We start from the raw sequence: 24,332 nt of genomic DNA on the forward strand, positions 1-24,332 counted from the left end.
ATTTGAGATACGAAACCAGTTATAACAGAAGGAAATAGAAATGGATATTATAACAAACTGAGAAAAGAGGGGGAAGAAAGTGTTTTAAAAGCTTGTTGCCTCTGTTTTGCAGCAGGGATTCCTGGTGAGTCATGTGTTGACCTGCAGAACCCTGCCTAGCCTTCTGTTCTCGAATTTGCTTGTATTCAGCATTAAAGGAGGGGCAGGTGAGGACTTTAGAGCAGAATATGCACTTATGTCCCAAGAATCCTACGCCCTCTGAATGCATTACGCCTATATTGGACACTCAGAAATTGAATTTAAATGAATATATAAAGTAGATTTGCATAGGAAAATATCCTGATTAGGAGTGGTTCATTAATTGCAAACCACTGAATTACATAGGAAAACCAGTGGTTTTTTCCTCATTATTACTTCATTTCAGCCCTAAAGACACTGTTTCCTTCCAACAATTGGTGAGATGTCAGCCACACTCAAAGATAGGATTTGCATTCCCAAACTTGTGTTGTAAATACAGCCATTAGCTGTAGCTGGCGAAACCAAGATCACAGCAATAAGTTGCTGAAACATAGGCATCTCGTGCCTTCATATGGCCTAGGGTATCGGGTGTCTGCATGGGATAGGAGACATGACAGCCTCCTGGAAATCTGTGATGTTTTGGTATGTAGGGTTGATAGAACATAGTACCTGAAATGGCATTGAATTAAGCTCTAAGAACCTCAATCCAAGCCATGAAAAAAAAGTGGAAGGAAGAACTATTGATTTTAAATAACTCTTGAAACGTAACAATTGGCTATTAAGTCCACACATGGATTCTGTCAGTGGGAGCTGAGTCCATTACAGATGGGCAGTCAATCTCTGCTAAATTTTGGACAAGTTCAAATCCAGATATTATTAATGTGAACCTTACAGCTTGGGCTTACCTGCAGGTCAATTCCCTACACAAGAAAAGGCAGTAGCATTTTTTCATGACATCTACAGCTGAAGTCTGAATGTTTTGTGATGGCCACTGATCTGGCTTTTGGGCCTTGTAAAATTTGTGGGTGCTGGAAGACATCAGCTGGTAGAATATTTGTTGTTTGGCCTGTTATCTCAGCAAGTTGTGCACAGAAGATAAAGAGAAAAGTGTTGTAAGGAAGTTAAGTAAGAAATACTGATACAGAGGAGGACTGGAAGCTTCCAGGCCAACAGTCTTATGGCGTCCTCAGACTCTTTGGATTGGCTCTGGTTACTAACTCACTAAACGTTCCCTTTAGAGTTCCTGAATGAACTCAATTATTTCGTGTGAACTATAATTTGTGATTTGAATTTTACTATAAAACCAGCATTGTTAAGAAACTGTTGGGGAGGGAGATGTGTGAGGCGCTGTCACGTCTTGTTATATCCCCTAGTGTTTTATTTTTAAATATTTTGAACAGTAGGAGGTAGTTCTCTGTTCTTTCTTCCATTTTTTGTTATTTTTCTGTCAAGAAACAGAATAGTTTCAAAGTAGTATTCTCTTAGAATACTGGTTTCAAGGTACTCCTTGGCAGCTAAAAAAATAGTGGCTTTGAAACCACTGATTGTTCACAACATTAGGGCCTATCAATAAATGGTTGACTTAGTTCCTAATGGAGAACTTTGTCTTACTTTTCAGTAGCAATTTTTAATGATATCCTAGTCTCGATTTAGCTATGGCACAGAGAGAAAACAGTACTCTTCACCCTCTTCACCTGCAAAAGAAAATTACTTTTCATACTCTTTGGTTCTCTTGCCTTGCCTTGCCTGTCCTAAATTGGTAAAGGAAAATTACAGTTTTCTTTCAGTTCTTTCAGCCTCTTCCAAGAAGATAAAACTTTCCAGACCTCCTCACAGTGCTTGTATATTATGATACATTCTTTATTTGCAGGCTGCTGGATCATCCTTATTATAGTACTGTCCTATCTTTAATAATCCTTTTCACAAGCATTTTCATTTATCTTCATTTTAAGTTTACGTATTAGTTCAAAACCTTTATAAAGATCAACCACTGACATTTTCAGTTTTTTCCTCCCACTACAGGGGAAGATCCTCCCATCCTAAACCATTAAAAAAATAGAGTTCTGTTTCATATCCGATTGATGTTCTTTATGCTCAGGATGTTCCAGGGTTTTATTGGACCCCCACTGGGGGGGGGGGAGGGGGCGGAGAAAAAAGAAAAGAAAAAGATCTGTTTTCTGCAGTGTTGATAATTTCTATTTTACTGCATGTGTTTAAATTGTATGCCAAAAGATAGTAATCTTTCCTGACCATTTTTAATTATATCACATTACTTTCTGCAGCAAGTAACAGTCCTGCTTGAAGTTCTCCTTTAGTTTTCAGACATGCACTTCCTCACCTACCCGTAGCTTTCCACAGTTTACCAGACATCAGATTGCATAATCATAAAAGCATCAATAAGTTTCATAAATCCTAAGAGGGATGTCAGGCTAACAGTCTATATATTAATGACAGATGCAAAAACCCCCACATAAATCTTGTTAATGCACAGAAACATATTGGACTGGATCATATCTAAAGACATAATCTTTCTGGGATATAGATAAATCTTCCAGTCAAGACAGTCTGGATCTGGCTATGGCTATACTAGGATTGTCAGGCAGTGTATAGACGATAGGTCTTCCAAATTTTGCAGGCAATTGGAAGTTCAGCAGGGTTGACAGTAAGGCTGCCAGGCCTTCTGTCATCATCCCAATGACCCGATAGTTAGGAGAAAATGTCTATGTTCCATAAAGAGATGCCTTCCGTTCCCTGTCTCCCCACAGCCGACAACCATGAAAGCAACGAACACAGTAACTTTTGCATATCTTTTTCAATATAGTAAAGGCAAAATTTTTCTTGGTTCCAATGCACTTTCGTGTGTGAGCATATAGAATTAGGCATCTAAATTTGCAAACTGGCATCTAAACAATTGTCCTGTTTTTTTCTGAAATATTAAAAATCCAATACTACTCTTGAGATCAAGCCAGTAAAAAGAACATAGTACAAAATGAAAGAAACACCTGCAATGTCAGAGAGCTCTGAGACTCCTATTTTCAAAACTTCAATAAATTGCTCATTGTGCTCTTGAACAAGAAGAAACCCTGCTTGGAATATAGATGGTGAAGAAAGTTATTCCATCACTCCAAGGATATCCACCAAGCTCACTCCTACATTTTGCAAGGTTAAGAACTCTTTATGCCTTCATCTGTGAGCTGATAAAACCTCTTGAAAATGCTAACATTGAGAAAACCAAAATTCTAAGTTTTGCTCTTAATTTTAATCAAAGTCATCCAGTGAGCTGTTCTGGCAAGTTTATTCTCGTTTTATAAGACAGACTAGACTGTTTCGAGGCAAACAATTTTCTCTTTCTTCCATGAGGACAAGTCAAATAACCAGCTGTCCACCTTTCCAATAATTAAGTGTTTTAAAAAAAAGCCAAAATAATATCTTATATGAACTGTGGAATTCTACTGCTTGATCTGGCCACATTTTTCACAAAAAACCTCTGCTGTTAATGGCAGTATGGACCATGGAAGGACTGGTAGCCATGTAATATGAATCAGCCCTGGTGGCTGGAGTCAAAGTTTTACCTCAGTTTCCTGACATGTACATTTCTAACAGTCTCAATTCATTTCTAGATGTTCCCTGGTGGATCAGGTTATGGGCAGTCACAGTGGTTTAAATTTGGAGGGACTTTTAATGGGATTATTTATCACATGTGACTTCTAACTTTCTTATTTGCTAAACCATGTATCTCTGAACAAACTCCCTGAAAAGACTGACAGCTTGTGTTACAGTTCATGTATTGATTAATTATTTTCCAATAAATTCTTGGCTTTTTCCTTTGATTCTTGAAAAAATTGCTATGTGATGCAGGAATTTTTCAAGGCTTCATCAATAATGTTAGCATTTTCCATTTGGTACAAAGCCAAGAGAAATTAAACTCCTACAGGGACTTCTGTGGGAGGAGTAGAATTCATTCCAAAACCTGTGCGTTGGCTACGTGTCTGCAATGCAGCTATTGCCTAAGTCCAAGCCTTTACTTCAGCATCTTCTTTTATGGACTGTTAAGGTCCCAGTCTAATGCTGTCATCCACGGATCCTTTCCCCTAGCCTGCCCTTAATGCAATACACTGGCTTTTCTGTTTGGGACCGGTGTAGAGTCTCCTTTCCATGAAAAGCCACACCAAGGGTTATAATTGGCACAAAGGAACTTGTTCTAGTCAAATTACATTGCTAAAGTATGTAAAAGCACTTTGAGATCGTTTCATCTGCAAGATGCTGTATATACCCCAAGTATTGTGTTATTACTGGCTTGCTTTCCATTTCACCCCACCCTGTCTATCATGTTCTGTCCTGTGTCGTAACAAACTGTTCCGGATAAATGCTAGACACTATGTTTCTCCTGCATTCTGCACTGCCTAGAAATAACAATAACTATTGTTGCCATAATGCACTAGATTTTTGTGTTACTGGAGAAGAAGCAGTGTTTGAAGAGACAGACCACTGTTTTCCATTAAGCTATTTTTAATACCTGTTTTAGTTTAAGAACAGCAGGCCAAGTATCTGCATTCAACCACAAATAAAACTATATTTAAATAAGATTAAGGCTGTAAATTAAATTTCAGATCTTAAATTTTCTTGGTGCATTACAAAACACAAGAGAAAAGAGAGGGCAAAGCTTAATATACCAAACTGGTTGAAAAAGCAGCCTTCTAAGTAGAAAAAGGACTTCTTAGCGAATTTCTTTGAAAAGACATGCATTTTCAGCTACGAAATTGTATTTTCAAGATAAAAATTCAAACAACAACAAAAACTTCAAAATGCTGAATAGTTTTAGCTCAAAACTCAGAATCTTGATTGGTCATTGTAATGCCTTGTGGGAGCTGTAATTTTGAAACTTCGTTAGTTCCTTCTTTTTCAGCTGCTTAGGCTGACTATACATGCAGGATATAATGGTCTCCCCTTTTTAAAAACTCAGAGATACCTCAGAAAACTGGTAGGCATCTTGGATTTTGTGGTTCTCTGGGAAGTTCAACAGAAAGAAACAATTTGTGGGTTTTTGGTTTGTTCTTATTGAAAATCGCAGTTTTTATGAAAAACAAACACTTTGAATAAAAACCCCATCTTTTCATTTAAAGACCTGGTTTTGCACCAAAGACAGTCACAATGAAATTTTTCAACCAATCCTATTATAGTCATAACAAGCTATGAAAAAAATGTATTATCACCACTTAAGCAATGGGTTACCTTGTTCCATTGTTTCCCAGTGAGATCTTAATGTTATTTCAAATTGCCACTTGTCCTTCAGTGAGTAAAGACAACTTATCAAAATGAAAGGACTTTTATTGTCCTCTATTTGGATGACTACTTAGATACAGATTTTGTTGGACTAGAATGCATTATAAATACATAAATTCCTCAAATGTGGATAACCTCTAATGCTCTTGAATTGTTTTCCAGTGCACCCAGTTAGATCAGGGCAACAGACTGGTTGGTGTTTGGTCTGGGAGCAGAGGAGTATAAAGTCAAATTAATGCCTCTTGTGACCCCAAAAGCCGAGATATGGTTTTGGCAAGAAAGTAGAAAATAGTTCAGGATTGCAAGATCTGTTCAGGTTCAAATTGTAGGAAGGGTTGAGTGTCTGCAGTACTCCCCTTCACTCATTAGTCCAAATTTTCAGGTCTGTATTGAGGCAAACTCCCATCGATGTAAGGGCTGACAAGGGTTGATCCTGAGTTCACTTGTCATTTAGTGAATTCACCCACAGACTCCATTACAATGGGGACTCTTAACAGAGGCAGGGGTGTGATTAGTTGCAGAGGTTCATGACCATCACACATTGTCGTGCTGCGGTTCACCCTTCTTTCACATTGCTGTGCCCAGTTACTCTGGCTGGTGAGGAGGAAGGGACTCTTTCTGTTGGTTTTTACTTACCTCATTGGTTTGGGGAGCAGAACTGTAAGTAACTTCTGATCTTGCATATTTAATCTCTGACTTTCCCAAAACTACCACCATGTAGCTAAAGCCATGATCTCAATAGCCTTTCCAGCCTCAAGGTAATGAGAGAATCATTATTCTCATTGCTCTCCTGTTTGGCTGAAAAAAGGCTACATCCCGCCTAGCTTAAGGGACTTACAATTTTAGTGTTCTTGCAGTTTCTAATCAGGTTTAAAAAGCAATTTAAGATCATTTTAGGACATGAGTTTTAGTTCCTTTGAGTTGATACAACAGAGGAGCAGCAAAGCCAAAAATATCAGTATAAATGTTAGTGGTTTGAAAAGTCACTTCTCCCCCTTTCCCTACCAACATCCCAAGTATGAAACAGTGACTTCTAATGTAGTCACGCATCCTGTAGTTCATCCCTTAAACTAAACAGTTCAATATAATAATAGCAAATGACTGTAGGAGGAGATGGTTTAGTTTCAGCAGGCATGAAGCCTCATTTAACTCAGAGCAGTGTAAATAGGAGTGACTCCACTGCAGCAGGAAGGGCAACACCACCGGAAGCCTTATGAAAAGAGAATCAAGCCTGGAGGTTTTTTTTTTTTTAGTGTTCTTTTATTTTTCTTCTAAACAGGGACTTTAGTGGTACAGGGCTGATGATGGTGTTATTTCCTCTCTTGGAAACACAGTGCACATTTATTTCTTTAAGTAGCTAGAATGTGGTAAATCAATCTGCTGGATCAGTGATAATAGGACAGTCCACCCCAATCCTGCTGCTGTTGCATAGCTGGAATTCCTCTTGACTGTAATGGATGTGCTGTCAGCACAAGGGCTTAGCTACTCCACTTGTATTGCCAGCTAAAAGAGTGAACAAAGTATTTCTCTTTACTACCTTTCTGTGCAACTTCATTCTCTCCAGATAAGGTGACGTGTTTTGCACATTGAAGTCATATTCAGAAGCATCGAATATTCATGAATACATTCATGCATTTCTGAGAATATAATATCACATAACTAACCATAGTGTTAGCCTCAAGGATGTCATGGTGCAGTTGCCTTTTCAATATACTTGTCAAAATGAGCCTGTGTGACTTTTATATGGACCATCCCCTGTCCGCAGCAAGGCTAGAGGAAAAATGCCTTGCTTCAGGTCTGTTTTCCCCCCGTACAATTGATTGATTAAGAAAGTTTGTGGGTCACAACACTATCTTTAAGCTTAATTCACCTTTTTTCACACCTGCTTTTATTGGAGGCTTATGCAATTTTATCATAGTCTCTGTTATCTCTAGAATGATTAATCATCCTTACTGTTGGTTGCACACACAATTCCCTGTCCTATTTCCAGTCCTTTCTTTGCAGTCTTCTTTCTCTTCTGTCAATAGCTGATCTTCACTGCATATTTCTCCATTTTTGCCTAGGTATCATTCTGCAATCTCAAATGCTGCTGTTTAGGCTTTTCTTGCAACACTGATTTCTCATCTCTCTATTCTTCCACCTTCTCTTTTTGATAAAGGCCAGATTGGACACCAAAGAATAAAGGCTGCAGATCATGCTGTGAATTTGCAGGCTGTGTTCTGAAAATGCAGTGACTCCAAAAACAAGCTGAGAGTTCTTAGGAGCAACCAGTTGAACGGTGCAATGGATGGGAGTGATAGTTTGATTTCTAGATTGAGTAAGCATGGAAAGGTGTCATTACCTATCTGTGCAGGATTTCAGAGTCCATTTTAGAGATACCTTGTCCAGTTGTGGTATCCATACTGCAGCATACCAAACTCAGGGAGCAACTAGGAGTTTGATCCTAAAGCTAGTGGAGTATATGCTCAGCATTAATCCAGTGCTTTTCTAAGTAACAATGTTTCCATAGTCTGTGAGTTTTTTCTGGAAGTTCATTTGTATTTTTCAAATAAAACTCAATGCAAGTGTCGTAACATCAACACTGTTAGTCTGAATGACCAGTGCTATCAGATTCTTGGCCTATATTCTGTGCCAATTTTACTTCCTCAGGATGTCATTGGGGAGACTTAAGCAGCTTACAAAGTATTGTATGCGCAAGCATCTGACGTCAGCTAGTGCAGAGAGGCAGCGTGCTTTCATTGCTTACATTCGTGGCAGCTGGCCAGGATCTCCATGGCTCTAACCCTGGTGGCTCAGCTTCTGGGAGGGCTGCTGCAGTCTGGACACATCGATGCAAGCAGAAGCAAAAGTTTCAGCAGAGAGATGGTTGAGATAGTGTCTAGTACAGGACTGTTGAATACAATAAGGAGCTTTATAGACTTCCATAGTATAGGAGGTGGAAGCGAAGAAAAATATGTTGTACTGACCAGCTGAAATAGTTGCATTTCTCTAAATGAAAAGGCACAACCTAAACCCTTTCTCTGTTTCAATTTTGCATCTAGACTTTTGCATCTTGCCTTTTGTTTTATTTGTTCGTTTCTTTGTTGTAGTCGTGTGAATCATGACATTGGATTTTCACCCTTTTTCCTTGCAACTGATTGACAGCTTCAAAGATTTCTCCCCTTATTTCTGCAAACTGTACGTGCCATTGCATGATTGCAATATATATTTTTATATATATGTAGAACACAAGTAAAAAGAGGATGCCAGTGACTTTGGTGCAAGGGAGGGCCTGCGTCTTCACTTCCATATTCTCTTTATCTAAATGAGCCTACATGTATAAGGCAAAATTTCTAGTACTTGCTATTCAATGGTACTTGCTATGGGACTGTACTGTAGTTATTCACAAGCGTGACCCAAGGCAAGCAGGTTTGTAAATGCACAGGCTTTCCCACTCTTCTTCAGCCTGTGTTTCTTCCTCTGGTTTGATGAAAACAAGTCCCACTAAAGGCCCTTGTAGGCTTCATTAATTATGCCAGTGGTTGATTGGTTTGGCACAAAGTGCTTTATAACAATAGACAGATTTAATCAGCAACAGCTCCGGTTGCAACAGCTTCACAACCTCCTGGGAGCATCATGCGCTGAGCTTCCTCGTGCGTTGTTTTGAAGCCATCAAACAACCTTTAATCTTCCCAAATTAAAAAAAAAAACCAAAGCATACAATGTATAATATGTAGAAAGAGTAACAGAACTGTCTTCACATAAGCGATAATAAAAACGTTTCCTTATTAGGTGACTGAATGCCAACATTGCTGTTTCCTGTGATGCTGGTTATCTGGAAAAGTTAAATATTTAGAATCTGTTTTATTTGAACAGTTCTGCCAAAAACAGTCCTTTGGATTTTCTCTGTTTGTCGTAGAGAGCTTCAAAACAAATGAGGCCTGAGGTAGATGTGCATGTGCCTGTGGGGAGACAGGATGGGAGCAGGTCTGAAAGGGTTGAAAATATTTGTGTGAAGCAAGCGAAGCAAACACTTTGAAAAATAACACTTTCTGAAACCTGTTCTTTACTCTCATACACAATGGATTGTTGGGAAGTATTTATGCGAGGCTTATTCCATTGATACAGGTCATTTGTGTGGTACGTTAAACACTTAAAACTCACAATCTTCTGAGCACTGAAAGTAACCCTGGGTTGTAAAGGATTAAGGATCATTAGTCACACTTTAAAATTCTAATTTTACTGGTTCAGAAGTCTTTAACTTTGCTACTATGCATCATCTAAAAAGCCTTTAAAATTGGTCTGGATATGCTGGGAACTGACTCTTCTGTTGGTGATGCCTACTGTGTACAGTGGATTCCAGTTTACAGGAGCAGAAATTGTGGCCTGGGATTTTCAATAGGATAGGGAGTCTTCCATCCTTCAAAAGCATAGGGATGTTTCACTATCACACCGTATTTAGCATTATCTACAGTTCAGGAAACTGTTTCTCTTTGAAAACAGAGATGAAAGTGGAGCGGAATTAGCATTTTTATTTTTAATTCAGATTGTTCTTGTTTTTCTCCAAAGTTTGAAGGTAAAGCCAAGCCAAAGATTTGGCTTTGCTCTTGAAACCAAAGCACAAGCTGAGCTGTTTAACCATGGCCATATGAGAAAAGAAAAAAAAAAGAAAGTGCTACATAAAAGTATATTAAAAAGTTGTTGGAGCTAAAAGAAATAGTATTAAAATATTCTTATTGGCTTTTCTTCTTCTTTAGCTCATCCTCTTTATTGCACAGAAACCTTGGCCAAAATCAGTAAACAGTCTTCTGTCTGAATCCCGTCCCTCTCCTGTTGCGAATACTGACTTCCTATATGCTATATAAATAGTGTGTTTTGGATATAAAGTGCTGGCGGGGGGAAAGACCTGTACAGCATTTAATCTAAGATGAGCCTTCGGATTTGTGCGGGTTAAAGCAGTGCAGTTACCTTTTGACCAAATTTCACATTCATTTTATTTGTTGAATCGTACTGAAGACAAGAGTTAATGCATTCCGGGAGCAGTGTGACTCAACAGATGATAGCACTTTACTGAATTTGCTTCTTGCTCTGTTAAAAGACCTTTCATTGCACAACACAGTTCTTGTAATTAGAGACATGAACAGTAATATGCATGCTCATTTTCCACCTGCTTCCTGCCTTCTCTTTGACAAGATAAAGAAGAGCAAGTCAATATAAAAGTGGCCAGGTTTTGATTAATCTGTCATTAATTAGCTCTTAAGGGTGCAATTATATTCTTAGCGTTAGTACAAGTTTTAAATGTTGGGATTTTTTAAATCAAGTAGGTTTGACGGGTATATATCGGGGAGCCCTGGGGGTGGAATCATTCTGCTTAGTCACTGAAGAGGCAGTTGGAATGATGGTAGCATAAACTTTTGCATTATGGCTGTCAAAGTAACACTCACTGAAACACTGAGAAAGAAGGAATTTGTTTCAACAGCCTGTTTAATCTCTGTATTCCTGCTCAGTGTCAGACAGCCAAATCCTTACCATTCTGTATGTAATGCCCATCCAGTCTGCTATGAACTAGACAGAGGCGCATATTATATTGGCCATTTTGTAAGATACTCTGAGACAAGTAAGGGACAACTACCTAAATGCAAAATAATACTCTCTTATTCTTTGAATATATCTGCATATTTTTTAACTCTGCTTCTCAGATCCCATTCCCAGAAATCAGCCAGAAGTCGTCCTGACTCCTGCTGGCTTCTACAACAGTAGTCAGGGTTCTGTCTGTAAGGTGGTTGGAAATGAGTTGATATTTAGAAAATAGAGTGTAGATGGAGTGCAGCCACCTCAGGCAGGAGTTAAGCAATAAGGCTGGAAAACACCGCGTGGTGCCGACAGTATCAGCAGTGTGGACCACTGGCAGGAACTTGGCACAAACTGCAGCCAGAGATGCCACTGTACACCTCTGAAATGAAAATTACTTGGGTGCCTAAGGTCAAGTATCCAAAGTCATATCCAGGCACTGATGTAAGTATCTCAGTTTCCCAAATGGTGAACAGAGACAACTCCTGTTTCACTGAGGGGAAGCGCTGGGTTGAAAAACATTCCTGTAAGCTGGCTTTATTTAAGTGCCAAAGTATGAATTTAGGCACCCTAGTTTGCACATTTTGTTTTGTAATTTTTAGTAGAGCTATTCAAACAAATACTTACCCTCAGCTCACCTGGCAAAGACTTTCATTTTCACAGCTCTGTGGAAAAAGTGAACCAGCTTTATTTTCACTTCAAATATTTCTTTAAAAATGAGAGATTTTTCCACTGGCAGAAGACTAACATTTGCTGGTCAATATACTCATAAAGCAAGAATGGCAGCTTTGCGCAATTTTGTTTAATGAATGAGCCTTTAGATTGTTATAGCAAACCGGCCAGCTAGCCACTGTTTGGGAAAAGTTAGTGATTTTAATTTGCTATAATTTTGGGTGGTGGCTTTTTTCTTTGGTTGGTTTTGCAGTTTGAACGCTATGGTGCTGCTCTGCTTTGGCAGGGTGAGGCAGCCATACCTAGCAATAATACGAACCGATGTTTCCTCTTACACAGGAAAACTAGTTTTCATCTCATTTAGCAAAAAACTGCTTTCAGATGTATCCTTGCAGGATGGGGCTGTGTTTTGCACAGTATCCTCTCTCATTTTAGGGGAGCCAGGTTAACAAGGTCAAGCAAGAGCACCTGGTGATGATAATCCACCCTCTCTCCAGCTTTGTAATTGAGTGAATGTCCTCAGCTCATTGAGCAAAAGGGGATGAGGGACCTGATCTCCTCAGAAGACCAGAAGATTTTTCACTCTCCTTGTGAAGCCTGGTGTCATGTTATTGACCAGCTGGCTTAAAAGGATTTTTGACTTGTGTTAAGGTTGCATTCAAAAATCCATTGTAGAGGGTTGGGTGTAAACAGTCCTTGGATCAAGTTTGGCCAATGCAATCCCCTTTGCAAAGGCTTGCTATCACTTTCACACACTGCTGTTAAAGATTTTGTTGTTAAAGATTTTCTTAAAGATTTAACAAAAATGTGCTACTCTTGGTTCACTGCTCTCTCACATTTCTTAGATATTATAATAAATGTTTGTCTCAGGATGTTCAGGGTATACATTTTGGCACTAATGCAAAATGCATCTTTGAAAAAACAGATTTATAATCTAATGTATACTAAGTTCATGTTTCTCTGCCATTTATCTACAGCAGGAGTAAATGCTAATACTTAAACATTTAGAGTCAGATTCTGTCATGCTTGTAAATGAAGACTAGCTTCTCTGTGATTTTTCATCAAGTCAGTGGATTCACACTACTGTTTTATTCAATCTAAATAAGAATGGCAAAATACAGAATTACATTTTGTTTAAAAACTAATAGCTAGTTTGACCCCTTATACTCTGTACAGTGGCAGTGTGAGAACTCAGTAAAGGAGAAAAAGGAGTATAAATGAATAACTGAGTAATTTAAATTAGTTATAATTCTGTGAGAGGAGAAATTTGAATACTTGCATAATATTTTTCATCTCTTTAACCAAGAAGTTGGGCTAAAAATGAAACAAACAAGCAAGCAAACAAATAATGCTAAAATAGCAGACTTTTGTGGCAAAACAGTTCTTTTTCTTTTACAGTGTTGTGGTTACAGTCTTTCTCACAGTACTCCTAGTATTTCAAATTCTAAAAAAAATAAAGAATTGCAGAGGTATATGGAAAACCTTCCCTAAAACAGAAACTATTTTGAAAATTCCAGTAGACAAGTGGGTTTGGATTTTGGTTAAAGAGCAAGTCGTCCTATTTTCGTCTGAGATCTTTGTCTTACAGGCCCCCCAAATTTTCACCTGTTGGTAGAACCAGAATTTGTGTATTGCAGAAATCTTGATTTGACATAATGCTACTTGGCTATTCAAACCCAGCGTGAAAGTTGAGAAAATCCTGGTGTATACAGGTAGATTAGATTGTCTGTGATCATGTTCTTTTCAGGTAAAGCTAAATGGGGGCTGGTGGTCTCTGTGTTTTGGATCTTTGTTTCGATGGGCTCAGTGCATTTCCAGATGATCCTTCTTGTGTATTGCAGTGCCTTTGCATATGAAACCACATAGATAAATGAGAGCATCTGTCTGTGATTTATCCTACTTTGTTCAGTGGAGTGAAGTACATAAATTAATCTTTAGGGCTGTGTTGAAGCCATGAGCTTTGTGTTTAGCCACAGTCATCTACCCAAGCCCCAGTAGTGCAAAATAGTGATCAGCTGTACATTGAGAGCACTCTGCAAATACACTCAAGGGGCCTGAAATATTTGGTTCCCACAAGTTTTCACAAGCAAGAAAAAACATGAGTAGGAATGTTGCCAGCTTTCTCCAGGCCTTGAGAACCCTCATGCTGATGCGTATCTGAACCTAATGTAAATCAAAACATGTGGCGCCAGATGAGCATTAATACTGTAATTTAGTCTTAGGTTTTGGTTGCCATCTGGATATTGGGACTAAGGTTGAGTGTTTGTTAATGTTACCTACTCCTTACAATCAGTACTTGGTCCATGAGTAAATACTAGGCTTAACTGGAAACATACGTGTGTGTGGATATACTCAGCTGAGGCCTGATTGAATTTAGTCCGTTGAATTTAGCGGGTATTTTTCCATGGATTTGTACTGGAGAAAGATTGGGCCACATAAATACTCTTCATTTGAATTAGGTTAATGAATAGTCTTTATAAGAAGCTAGTAGCATAAGCAAATTAATTCTTGCATTTGTTTGTAGCATTGAGCTTCACTTGATTACTGTTAGAGTCGAGTTTATTTGAAATCGTCAAGAGAGGGCAGGCAGAAAAATTCTTGGAAGAACAGGTCTTCTAAGTAAGAGTAATGTGAGATGCCCATACCATGGCCATGAGGGATGAGGAAATAAAGGGTATGAAGTTGGCATCTTAAACCGCATTATACCACCTCATCTAAATCTTCAGAGAAGGAATCTGTCATGCTAGAGAAGGTCTAAATGAAAGCTGGAAACCCTGAAAGAGTATGAAGCCATGGAGTTGCACCCTCCTTCACTAGAATGAAATCATTTAGGGAATTTTTGTCGTTTGTATTAGCTGTGTTTAGAGCAGGAACAGACGTGATGGATTCTGGGTGATAAAGTTGGTCAGCTACAGGTAAAGAACCTGCTAGTTTACCTGAAGGTTCATATTTGCTGGAGTTAGGAATAACAGGGCTACTGCTGTAATGGATCATTTTGCCATCCTGTCAATGTAAATCCCTCTGCAGGAAGAGCATAGCTTGAATAAAAATTATCCCACATCCCACTGCTTTTCTAAAGTGAACATTTTGGTCATATGTGGAAATACAATTTAGTGTAGTGTAAGTGGAAATCCATTCAATGAAATTTGAAGACTATGAAAAGTAGTTGAAAATATAAAAACACATTGTAATCAGTTTCCTCGGGGCCTATTAACTTCACTGGTTCAAGGAGGGTTCATCCTAAGCAAATGGATCAAATTCTTATCCCTGTGAGAAGTGAATTTGTTTGAGGGTTGCATGGGTGACAATAGGATGATTATATATCCATCCTAATTATTATGGGTTTGAAATAAACTAGCAAAAAACTTGTGTAAATCAATGTTTGAAGTATTCTGAAAGGGTGCCTAAATTAGGCTTAATTAACTAGGACAGATGATTTGCATAACATTTTGATTAGCAGAAATTGTCATATAATTTAAGTCTCTGTATACTGAAATTTGGACATTAATATATTCTGTCTGTATATCCTCTCAGAAACATGGGAGAACTTCAATATTAACTGTCTCTAATGTTACACTGCACTCCTCCAGAGCATGCGTATCACTTTTCGGAGTATTTTTGTTCACAGGTTTCTTGTTACCTGCTTTATATAGAAGACATTGAGCTTCAAGCCCTAATAAAAGATCCCTTTACCCTGGAAACCAGGCTGTCTAAATTGTCCTTTCATGCACCATTATGGTAATGAGAAGAGGAGGGAGAAGGAACCAACTGAAAACAGAATTTCTTGGAATGGATTCTGTTTGTCATATACACATTGTGGAGTTAAGGAAATTGGAAGGAAATGTTTGTATAGTGGCAGGAAATGTTAAAGTAGCATACAGACGCCTTTGTAATTTTCTGCAGATTTGGCAACTTGTTTCTGCAGAACACACTGAAATTTAGACATAAATACAGCAATTGACATTTAAGCAAAAAGATTAAATATTTGTAATTATGAAATTCCACATGTTGGGAGAAGCTGTGATAAGACACAGCACAACTGCCAGAAGTTCTGAAACAAGGGACTAAAACATCTCCTGTTACAAGACTAACAAGATGATTATCATAACTTACATAAGGCAGTACTCAGTGTTTTAGATGTGCTACAGACAAATGCAGTTACATGGTTTGTTCAGGATGACTTTTCCATAAAAGCCACCTCTTTTCTTCTCTAGGACATCCCCTAGTAAACATTAATTAACAGTTTAAGTAACCCATCAGAGATGAATAAATGGAGTCTTTCATAAATAAGGATTTAAAGTGTTATACCCTACTACTATTGAGGTGTTTTTCTGTTCATGTAAATTAACTTGATTTGTTGAAATCCAGACTGTTTTCTTAGGGATAACTGGCAACAAGAATTGACTGAAGATTTTATATGAAACATGAAACTTATCTACAGAGTTTGTCATTAGCTGTAGTATCTTTCTCCTTGACAGAAGATGCAGCATTTCAGCCGGTTGGTTGTAATGGACTATGAAGGCACCTTGAACCAGTACAGGAAAAGTATATTTAGTAACTAACATTTAAAGTAAAAAGAGAAGAAATGGAATAGCAACGTGACATAGGAAGAGCAATATACATTGCGTTTAAAGCAGGTTTTTAAACTAATTCGTAGTGGTGAGCAAGAGTTTTACTTCATCGTTCCAAAATTCCTTTTTCAGGGCAAGTAGACAGCCATTGGGTGGTACAAAGGCTCTTGGTGTAAAACTGGGCAAAAAGGTGTATTTCCTTACATGATTGAAATTTGTGTGTTGAATCACTAATAATTATGGCCCTGAAGTAAAATATAGTTTTGGGTAGAAACTGCAGGAAGTTTTATATACCTGAAATTAAGGATCCCAACTGAGCTACCGTGTGGCTGGCTAACATGGTAGACTATGTGGAAAGCATTTTTCAGCCATGTTTAACTGTTTTATTGAACTAGCATGCTTGGAAAAGCCTGTCTTTTTTCCAGCAGGACAAAAATGAAGAAACTAAGTGAAATAACAACAGTGTTATTTCATATTCCCTGAAAAGAAGAAGCTGGAGTGTCAGTGCTTTTCTCTTCCCAGAAGGAATGTTATGGCAGTAACATATTCCATAGAAAGTCTGATGCATTGTAATGATTAAGGTATTTATCCTATTTTTATTGTGGCATAGATCTTTTTCCATACTGTTCACTGCATGAACTTCGGACATCCATCTGTTATGGTTCCAGATCATAGTTGTTGTCAGATTGTTTGGACAAATTGTCAGGCGTTTTCTAAGTTAACAACATTTATCACTGGTTCTCCTGGCAAATGAATGTGTGTTGACCATGACTCTTCTGACATTACAAAGGCAGTTATTTGCAGCAGTATAGTAGCTCTGTGATAAGAGCGCTTAGTCATCACAGGGCTACAATTGCATCTTTCCAGCACTCCTGTTGTAAATAATTGAAAGAAAAGTTTGAAAGGGAATGAATGGTTCTCTCAGAGAGGAAATTACACAGACGACTATTATTCTGGTTCTGGGAAAAGCAGGCAGGATTATAGGTAGGCACTTTAGAGCAGTTTTTGTAGGAACAGGGTTCTAGAGGGGAAAACAAATAGAGAAGTAGTAATGGTGGCACAAGTGGTCATGTCAAAAGCATTGGACTCTGCAGAAATTACTTTCTTAGGCAGTCACTAAGCAGATTGCTTGATAGGAGACGTGTAAGGGAGGAAATTAATAAACTGTTCTGCACTGTTGGTGAATAAAATGAATGAACTGGGTTCAGCAGATTTGTAATTAGGCTCAGTCATTTGACACATAGAGACCTGACAGACATAGCGTCCATCACACTAAGTTATAATTTTTCCAATTTGTCAAAAATAATCTACATTTTATCTGACAACTAATTTCGGACAAATGATAAATTGCTCTTCTTGTTACAGTTTCCCATCCATAGGGGAAGAGTAAGAAATTCAAGGTTCCAAGAAGGGAAAGTCCTTCCTGAAAATACCATAATTTCATATATATATACACACTTCTTTTTTTTTTTTTTTTTTGGTCTTATATGCTTATGCTGATGCTGCTCTTTAAAGGTAGACTTTTCACCACTAGGGAGTCCTCTCAGTTACAGGACTTTAACCTTGGTGTTTGGCGTGAATCCTGCTTTCTTGTCAGTTTTTCTTAGACTTCTCCATTAAGAACATTCCTATTTAACTTTAAACCTTCATTTGATTACTGTCATTGGTCGTCCTCTTTCCAGTCTCACTTGCAGTGTTAAGTTCCACCAGCCTTCTGACTGTCTCTCCTAAAGCCATAAGCTGCATTTACAACCCTCCTTTGACACGTCTCCCATAATACTGCTTCTCTGTACCTCTGAGACTTTAAATCAGACATAAGAGAGAAAAAGGATCAGAACAAACCTGACATAGAGCAAAAGAGATAAATTTCTATCTTGAGCAGCAGCTCGTAGAAAACCTTGCCTCAGCAAGTCGATCAGGAGAGTAAAGACCATTTATCTTGGTTCTGTAACACCTGCTCCTAAATTAACACAATGCAGGTGACTGCACTGGCCGATGATTCCAGTGGTTTTGAGCCAGCTGTGCAGTCCTTTGCTAGTTGTTTCAGCTGGTGGAAACTAGAACTGCCCAGAAATTAGGTGGTGTAGCTTATGCGCACAGCTGAAACAGCCTGTATCTGCTTCTGCGCTGGGAATTCTCCATCACACCCTCTCCGTACTGTTACATTTTGTCTATCTGCATGACCTGACTATGTAGTCTCTATATGCCAATGTATTTTCTAAACAAAGCTGAGACCATGAAAATGTATCGCTCCTCTGGGTTTGCAAGAGATAGTAATACCTGCACATCTGCCAGACTATGTTGCTAGTTACAAGGATGTAAAATGAGAGAAGGTCACAGTAGCTAATGGAATGGTACCAAGGTTTATCACTATGAATGAGAAAAGAATTTAGTGCAGTTTAAAAAGGAGTAATGATTTCCTCCCTCTCACTGCAGCTGCTTCACCCAATTTGCTCCTTTTTGCTTGATTATATACAAAACTTAAAAAGTGAACAACTAAGCAAAGTGATGTGTTTTCCAGGGTTATTGTACCTTGTAACCTGATAATCATCATAGTCCAGATTTACTGAGGGAAAGATTTATTTTGGCTAGTCTAAGAGGATGCTGGTGATGGAATTCTAATTTGTGAAACCATAGCTATTTCTATGAAGGTTTTAACATGCAAATAATTAGCTATTTCCCTCTTTTAAAGGAGCCTTTCTGTCCTCACTGCACTGATTCTCTATGTACAGTTTATTATATAAATACTGCTGCTTTGAGAGCTATATAATCTTTGATTATGTCAGTGGATAGACCAAGACAAAAACATGCGAAATCAATCAGTTTATCTAGCTGTCCTGCTGAAATACCGTATGAAACAAGAGGCACAGGAAAAAAAAAAACCCCGAAAAAAAACACCAAAGAACTGAAAAACCACTCCATCTGTGCCTTGTAATCAAGTTAGCAAGTGATATGCTTGGGTTTTAAACCTTTTACATGGATTGGAACAAAATACATTGTTTTGGAAACCAGGCCATTGTATATATGGAATTGTGTGCCATTTGAAGTATGAAGGTGTTTAACTTCCTGCCACCTTTTTCCCTGCACCAGAAGTCTTACTGATTTTAGTCATCTGCATTTGCAAGAAGCTAGCAAGGAGCAGTAGCATTCTGGACATAACTAGTGACTTTCTGTCACTTTTTGCCTACAATTTGCAAAGCATTTTCTGAACCCTGTGGATAAGAGTAAATGAGATTAGACTGAAGCTGAAACTCATTACAAATGCACTAGAAAATCCAGTCAGGATTCAGCTTGTTCTTCTGTGGGTTGAACTGTGAAAAATCAAGAAGTAAATCCTGCTAGAGATTCAGAGAGTAAGTGTGTCACTAGTCTTTAACTGACTTGAAAGAAGAGCAAATATTACCCACAGATTTATTTTGTAATATTAAAATTATTTTTCTTCAACTGAAGAGAATCTTTTAAAGATTGAAATTCTAGAAACTTGACATTTTTCTGTCAGTAATTTGTGTGTTTGTAGAGTGCTTATTGTTATCAACATCCTTGGTTTTCAAATATTTAATTTGTGTTCACTGGATTAGTTTGGGAATTATACAGAAGCTGTTCATCTAAATTTCACATGATAGGAGACTGACTTAAAAGTTCCTGGAGAAATAATAATGGCTTGAGCAAATATCATGTATTATCTCTGTGGTGCCACATATACCAGCTTAGTAATGATCAAAAATCCTCAGCAGAGGTGTTTTTTTACTGATTGGTGTGAACTGACTGGCATTCTCAGGCCCTGGAGTTTCTGCTTGTTGCCCCCTGGTTCATGGATTTCACATAAAGATGTGAAGACATGTGTAGACGTGTAAGCTTTTCTTACATCCAGAAGTGATCTGCGACATTTTGTTAATGCAGAGATAAAGGTGTAACACTTTTTCTTGTGGGTTTTTGATCTCCAGAGGAAATGATACATCGCCAATACCAGAATCACAAGAAAAGAAGGTGAAGAGTTTTCGCTGTATTAAGAGGTTGTTCCAAAACTGGAAAGAAAAAGCAGAATATAAACTTCTAAATCAATATCTAGATGAATAATTCATATAAGGAATCCTAAGTAGTTGGATTTTTACTGTTCCCTCTGAAAAGAATCAGTAGTTTAGGGACTGTGGAATGGGTGAGGATTTTTTTTTAAGGTGGCAGAGAAAGTATTTGATTATCCATGGATTATATCTAGTATAGGAAAGGAGGTGTCAGGATATTATTAGGACTGTATTATGAAGCAGCTGCATGAAAAGGAAACTAAAGTTTCTAACAGTGTACAGCAGAAACCAATGTAGCTAGTATTTGAGCTGCAGCAAGCCTCTTCAAATACATTTCTTACATGCAATCAAAGAAAGAGATAAAACCTGTTTGATAAATCTAGTAGCCCTTTTCCATATAGCTTCTTCAGTATTTTCTGTTTTCCTTCCAAAAGCATCATCATGTGATCAAGAACTTCAGTCAGCCCTGGAGGAAGCCAAACAGCCCCAGAAAGACAATGTGTTCATTCCAGAGTGTGCTCAGGGTGGCCTCTACAAACCAGTGCAGTGCCATCCTTCCACGGGCTACTGCTGGTGTGTTCTGGTGGATACGGGACGTCCCATCCCTGGTACATCAACCAGGTAAGGGAATACATGTTCAGTGCTCAGAAGTTGTAGTGAGAAGATGCCTTATTGTGCATGTACTAGCATCCAGATTTCTATTGCTGGTGGAATTCTATCCTATAGGTTTTTTCCACTATGAAGATGAAGTGAAATATTTCTAAGAGCCATCAAAGACCAGATAGCCAAAGACTGTTTCCCTGCAACGTCACAGGCGGTTTGCTCCCTGAGTCCTCTTTATTACTTTCTATTTTGTGCTGGGAAGCCAAAGCTTGGAGCAGATAGTGAATAAGCCCAGAGGAAACCTCACACTCCTTAGTCTGAATATAGCAGAACCAAGTAAGATGGTCTGTGACAGAAACCACGTCCAACCTCAGAAATGTTCAGTTATTTTTCCAGCAACCTCCTCAAATATTTCATATGACTGGTTTTGATGGAACAACTGCTTGGGAACCCATAGAGAGGAAATATCATTTTAGTGTGTTATTAATAGAAGCCTGGAGTTCAGTCATCTCAGCTGAGCCGGATGCATGGTAAAGTGTTGTTAGCCACATAGAGCAGATGTAGGCAAGGCAAGTATCAGGTTCCAAAAGATGTTATTTAGGCTGGTTATGGAGGTTTGGCCCTTGAAGGAATTCTATAGAAGCTCATATAAAGCTGGCGGGCAGTATGGGTATCTTGATGCAATCATAAATCTTTCCAAGCTTAAGCCAAAATAATTTTTTATCATTTGCATAAGGTTTGTAAAAAAAAACATTATAAGCCACTTGCTGTAAAGTATTATATTCGTGGGGAGTGCTTTTCACATACTCTTCAAGTGCTGATTTACTGATAACTGTTTATACCATAGTCTAGACCATACCAATTACAGTACCAGCTGAAGTGAGCATGACTTAAAGTTACTGTTGATCTGCTGTTTCTTGCAAGTTGAGATCCATAAACTGTCAAAACATGTCAAAATAGTCCACATTTGGTCCTGAAACTGTAGGATCAGTACACATGTTGTGTGAGGACCTAGAGATGTCCTCTAGAGATTCCAGAGGCTCCCTTTTCTGCTCTTGCTCTGTTCTCAACCTCTAGGTTTATTCACTGTTTCTTGGGTTTAGTGCTAATACTTCTTTGCATTATAGTTTAAATCATTTTATGGAGCCCTAGTTCCCATTCTCTAATTGGAGTCCAAATCATCATTTTGTGCTCATCAAGCAATAGGGCTTCTGCTGATTTTTTTTTTTTAGTTGTTCTTTATGAGTATCATTTTATAACAGAATCACAGAATAGTTGAGATTGGCAGGGATCTCTGAAGATTCTCTAGTCGAACCCCTCTACTCAAAGCTAGGTCAGCTAGAGTAGATTGCTCAGGACCATATCCAGTTGGGCTTTGAGTGTCTCCAAGGATGGAGAGTCCACAGCCCCTCTGGGCAGCCTGTTCTAGTATTTAATCGTCATCACAGTTAAAAAAAGCTTTTTCTTAGGTTTAAATTAAATTTCCTGTATTTCATTTTGTGCCCATTGCATCTTTTCCTGTCACTGGGTATGACTGAGAAGAGTCTGACTCTGTTTTCTTTATTTTCCACCCTTTGGATATTTATAGACATCAATAAGATCCTCCCTGAGCTTTCTCTTCCCCAGGGTGAACAGTCCCAGTTCTCTCACTCTTTCCTTATTATGTCAAATGCTCCAGTTGCTGAATCACATTTATGGCCTTTTGCTAGACCCGCTACAGTATGTCCATGCCTCTCTTATTTGGGGATCCCAGAGCTGGGCCCAGCACTTCAGATATATCTCACTGGTGCAGAGGAGAGGGGAAGGATCACCTCCCTTAACCTGCTGGCAATACTCTTCCTAATGCAGCCCAGGAGGTTGTTGGCCTTCTTTGCTGCAAGGGCACATTGCTCCCTCATACTCATCTTAGTGTCCATCAGAAATCCTAGGCTCGCAAAGTTGCTTTCCAGTTGGTTGTTGCCCATCCTGTTGTGGTGCAGGGGGTTAATCTTTCCCAGGTGTGAGGCTTTTGCATTTGCCTTTTTTGAACTTTATGAGATTCCTCTCAGCCCATTTTTCCAGCCTGTTAAGGTCCCTCTGAATGGCAGCACAACCCTCTGGTATATCAGCCACTCCTCCCAATTTTGTATCATCTGCAAACTTGCTAAAATTGTTCTCTGTCCCAGAATCCTGGTTATTAAGAAGTTAAACAATATTGACTGTAGTATTGAACTCTGCAGCACTCCACTGGTCACTGGTTTCCAGCTGAAATTTTTTTGCTGCTGATCACAACTCTTTGAGACTGACAGTTCAGCTAGTTTTCAACACACCTCAACTGTTCATTTATTGTTCATTTATCTAACCCATACTTCATCAGTTTGCCTATGAGAATGTAATCAGAGACAATGTCAAAAGCCTTGCTAAAATTAAGATAAACAGTATTTTCTGCTCTCCGCTCATCCACTGAGCAAATCATCTCATAATAGAAAGCTGCAGGCTTGGCCAAGCATGATTTCCTCCTCATAAATCCATACTGACTACTCCCAATCACTTTCTTGTCCTTCATATGTTTTGAAAGAGCTTCTAGGAGGATTTGCTTCATCACCTTCCCAGGAATTGATATAAGGCTGACTGGCTTGTTATTCAGCTCCTGCTTGCCCTTCTTGAAGGTAGAAGTGATGTTTACTTTCTTCCCGTCCCGAGGAACCTCCCCCAGTCACCAAATATAATTGAGAGTGGCCTCACAATGACATCAGCCAGCTCCCTCAGCACTTGTAGATGCATCCCATGAAGTCCCATGGATTGTTTGTTCAAACGATCCCTGACTTGATCCTCCTCCACCGAGGGTTAGTAGTCCTTGCTCCAGACTTTACTAGTGGTCTCAGGGACATGCGATTCCTAAAGAGTGGTTTTACATGTAAAGACAGAGGAGAAGGCGGCATTGAGTATTACTGCCTTCTCCATGTCCTTCACCACAAGGTCCCCTGTCCCACCCAGCAGCAGGCCCACATTTTCCCTAGTCTTTTTGCTGCTGATGTGTGTGTAAGTTTCGGTCATGAAACTGCAGGTGGTGATCCTTGAAATTCAACCAGCTCTCTTATTCATATTTGTACTGTGCATGCGGTGCATATGATTTGGCTTCTGCTGGCACACCAACTGGAATTCTAAGTCTTCCCGATACCTTGGTGAATCACCTATGGATCTAGAATCAGTCTCTGTCATCTTCTTTTCCTGTTTGGGCTGCCAGCCTTTTGTGTTCTGCAACTACCCAGTAACTCAGCTGCTGGAGAAGAGGTGGCAGGGAATGTTTTCACTGTGCTGCCTGTCTCCAAAGTTGGAAGGCTGGCAAGTTGGATTCGATCTCATGTGTATGATTTAGACACAAGTCTTACTTTTGCTCGATGAGTGCTCTGCCTAATGCCTAGTACTCAAAAGGTCAGCTGCTGTGGTCTTGACCATTTCTAATTTGTTCAGCTTTGCTGGACTTATGAGGAGTCGTCAATGGAGCTCTGATGAAGTAATATTTCATAATATCCTCAGAGAGAACATTTCTGAGCACAGATGGGTAAGTGGAGTACTCAATTTTAGGAGTTTCATACTAAATAAAGAATGACTAGTGTATTTAGGAATCTAC

At 38.8% G+C, this 24,332-nt stretch overlaps 1 protein-coding gene across 5 annotated transcripts in view; it reads left to right on the forward strand.

Annotated features, from left to right (window-relative positions):
• SMOC2 (SPARC related modular calcium binding 2) overlaps nucleotides 1-24,332 on the forward strand; it is a 149,371-nt gene that overhangs the window by 79,126 nt on the left and 45,913 nt on the right. For all 5 annotated transcript variants that reach the window (XM_075748621.1, XM_075748622.1, XM_075748625.1 and 2 more), the window contains one exon: nucleotides 20,551-20,737. In XM_075748621.1, coding sequence (XP_075604736.1) covers nucleotides 20,551-20,737 — 187 coding nt within the window. The remainder of the gene's footprint in view (nucleotides 1-20,550; nucleotides 20,738-24,332) is intronic.

Source organism: Balearica regulorum, chromosome 3, assembly GCF_011004875.1.
Source record: "Balearica regulorum gibbericeps isolate bBalReg1 chromosome 3, bBalReg1.pri, whole genome shotgun sequence".
NCBI classification, from domain to species: Eukaryota; Metazoa; Chordata; class Aves; order Gruiformes; family Gruidae; genus Balearica; species Balearica regulorum.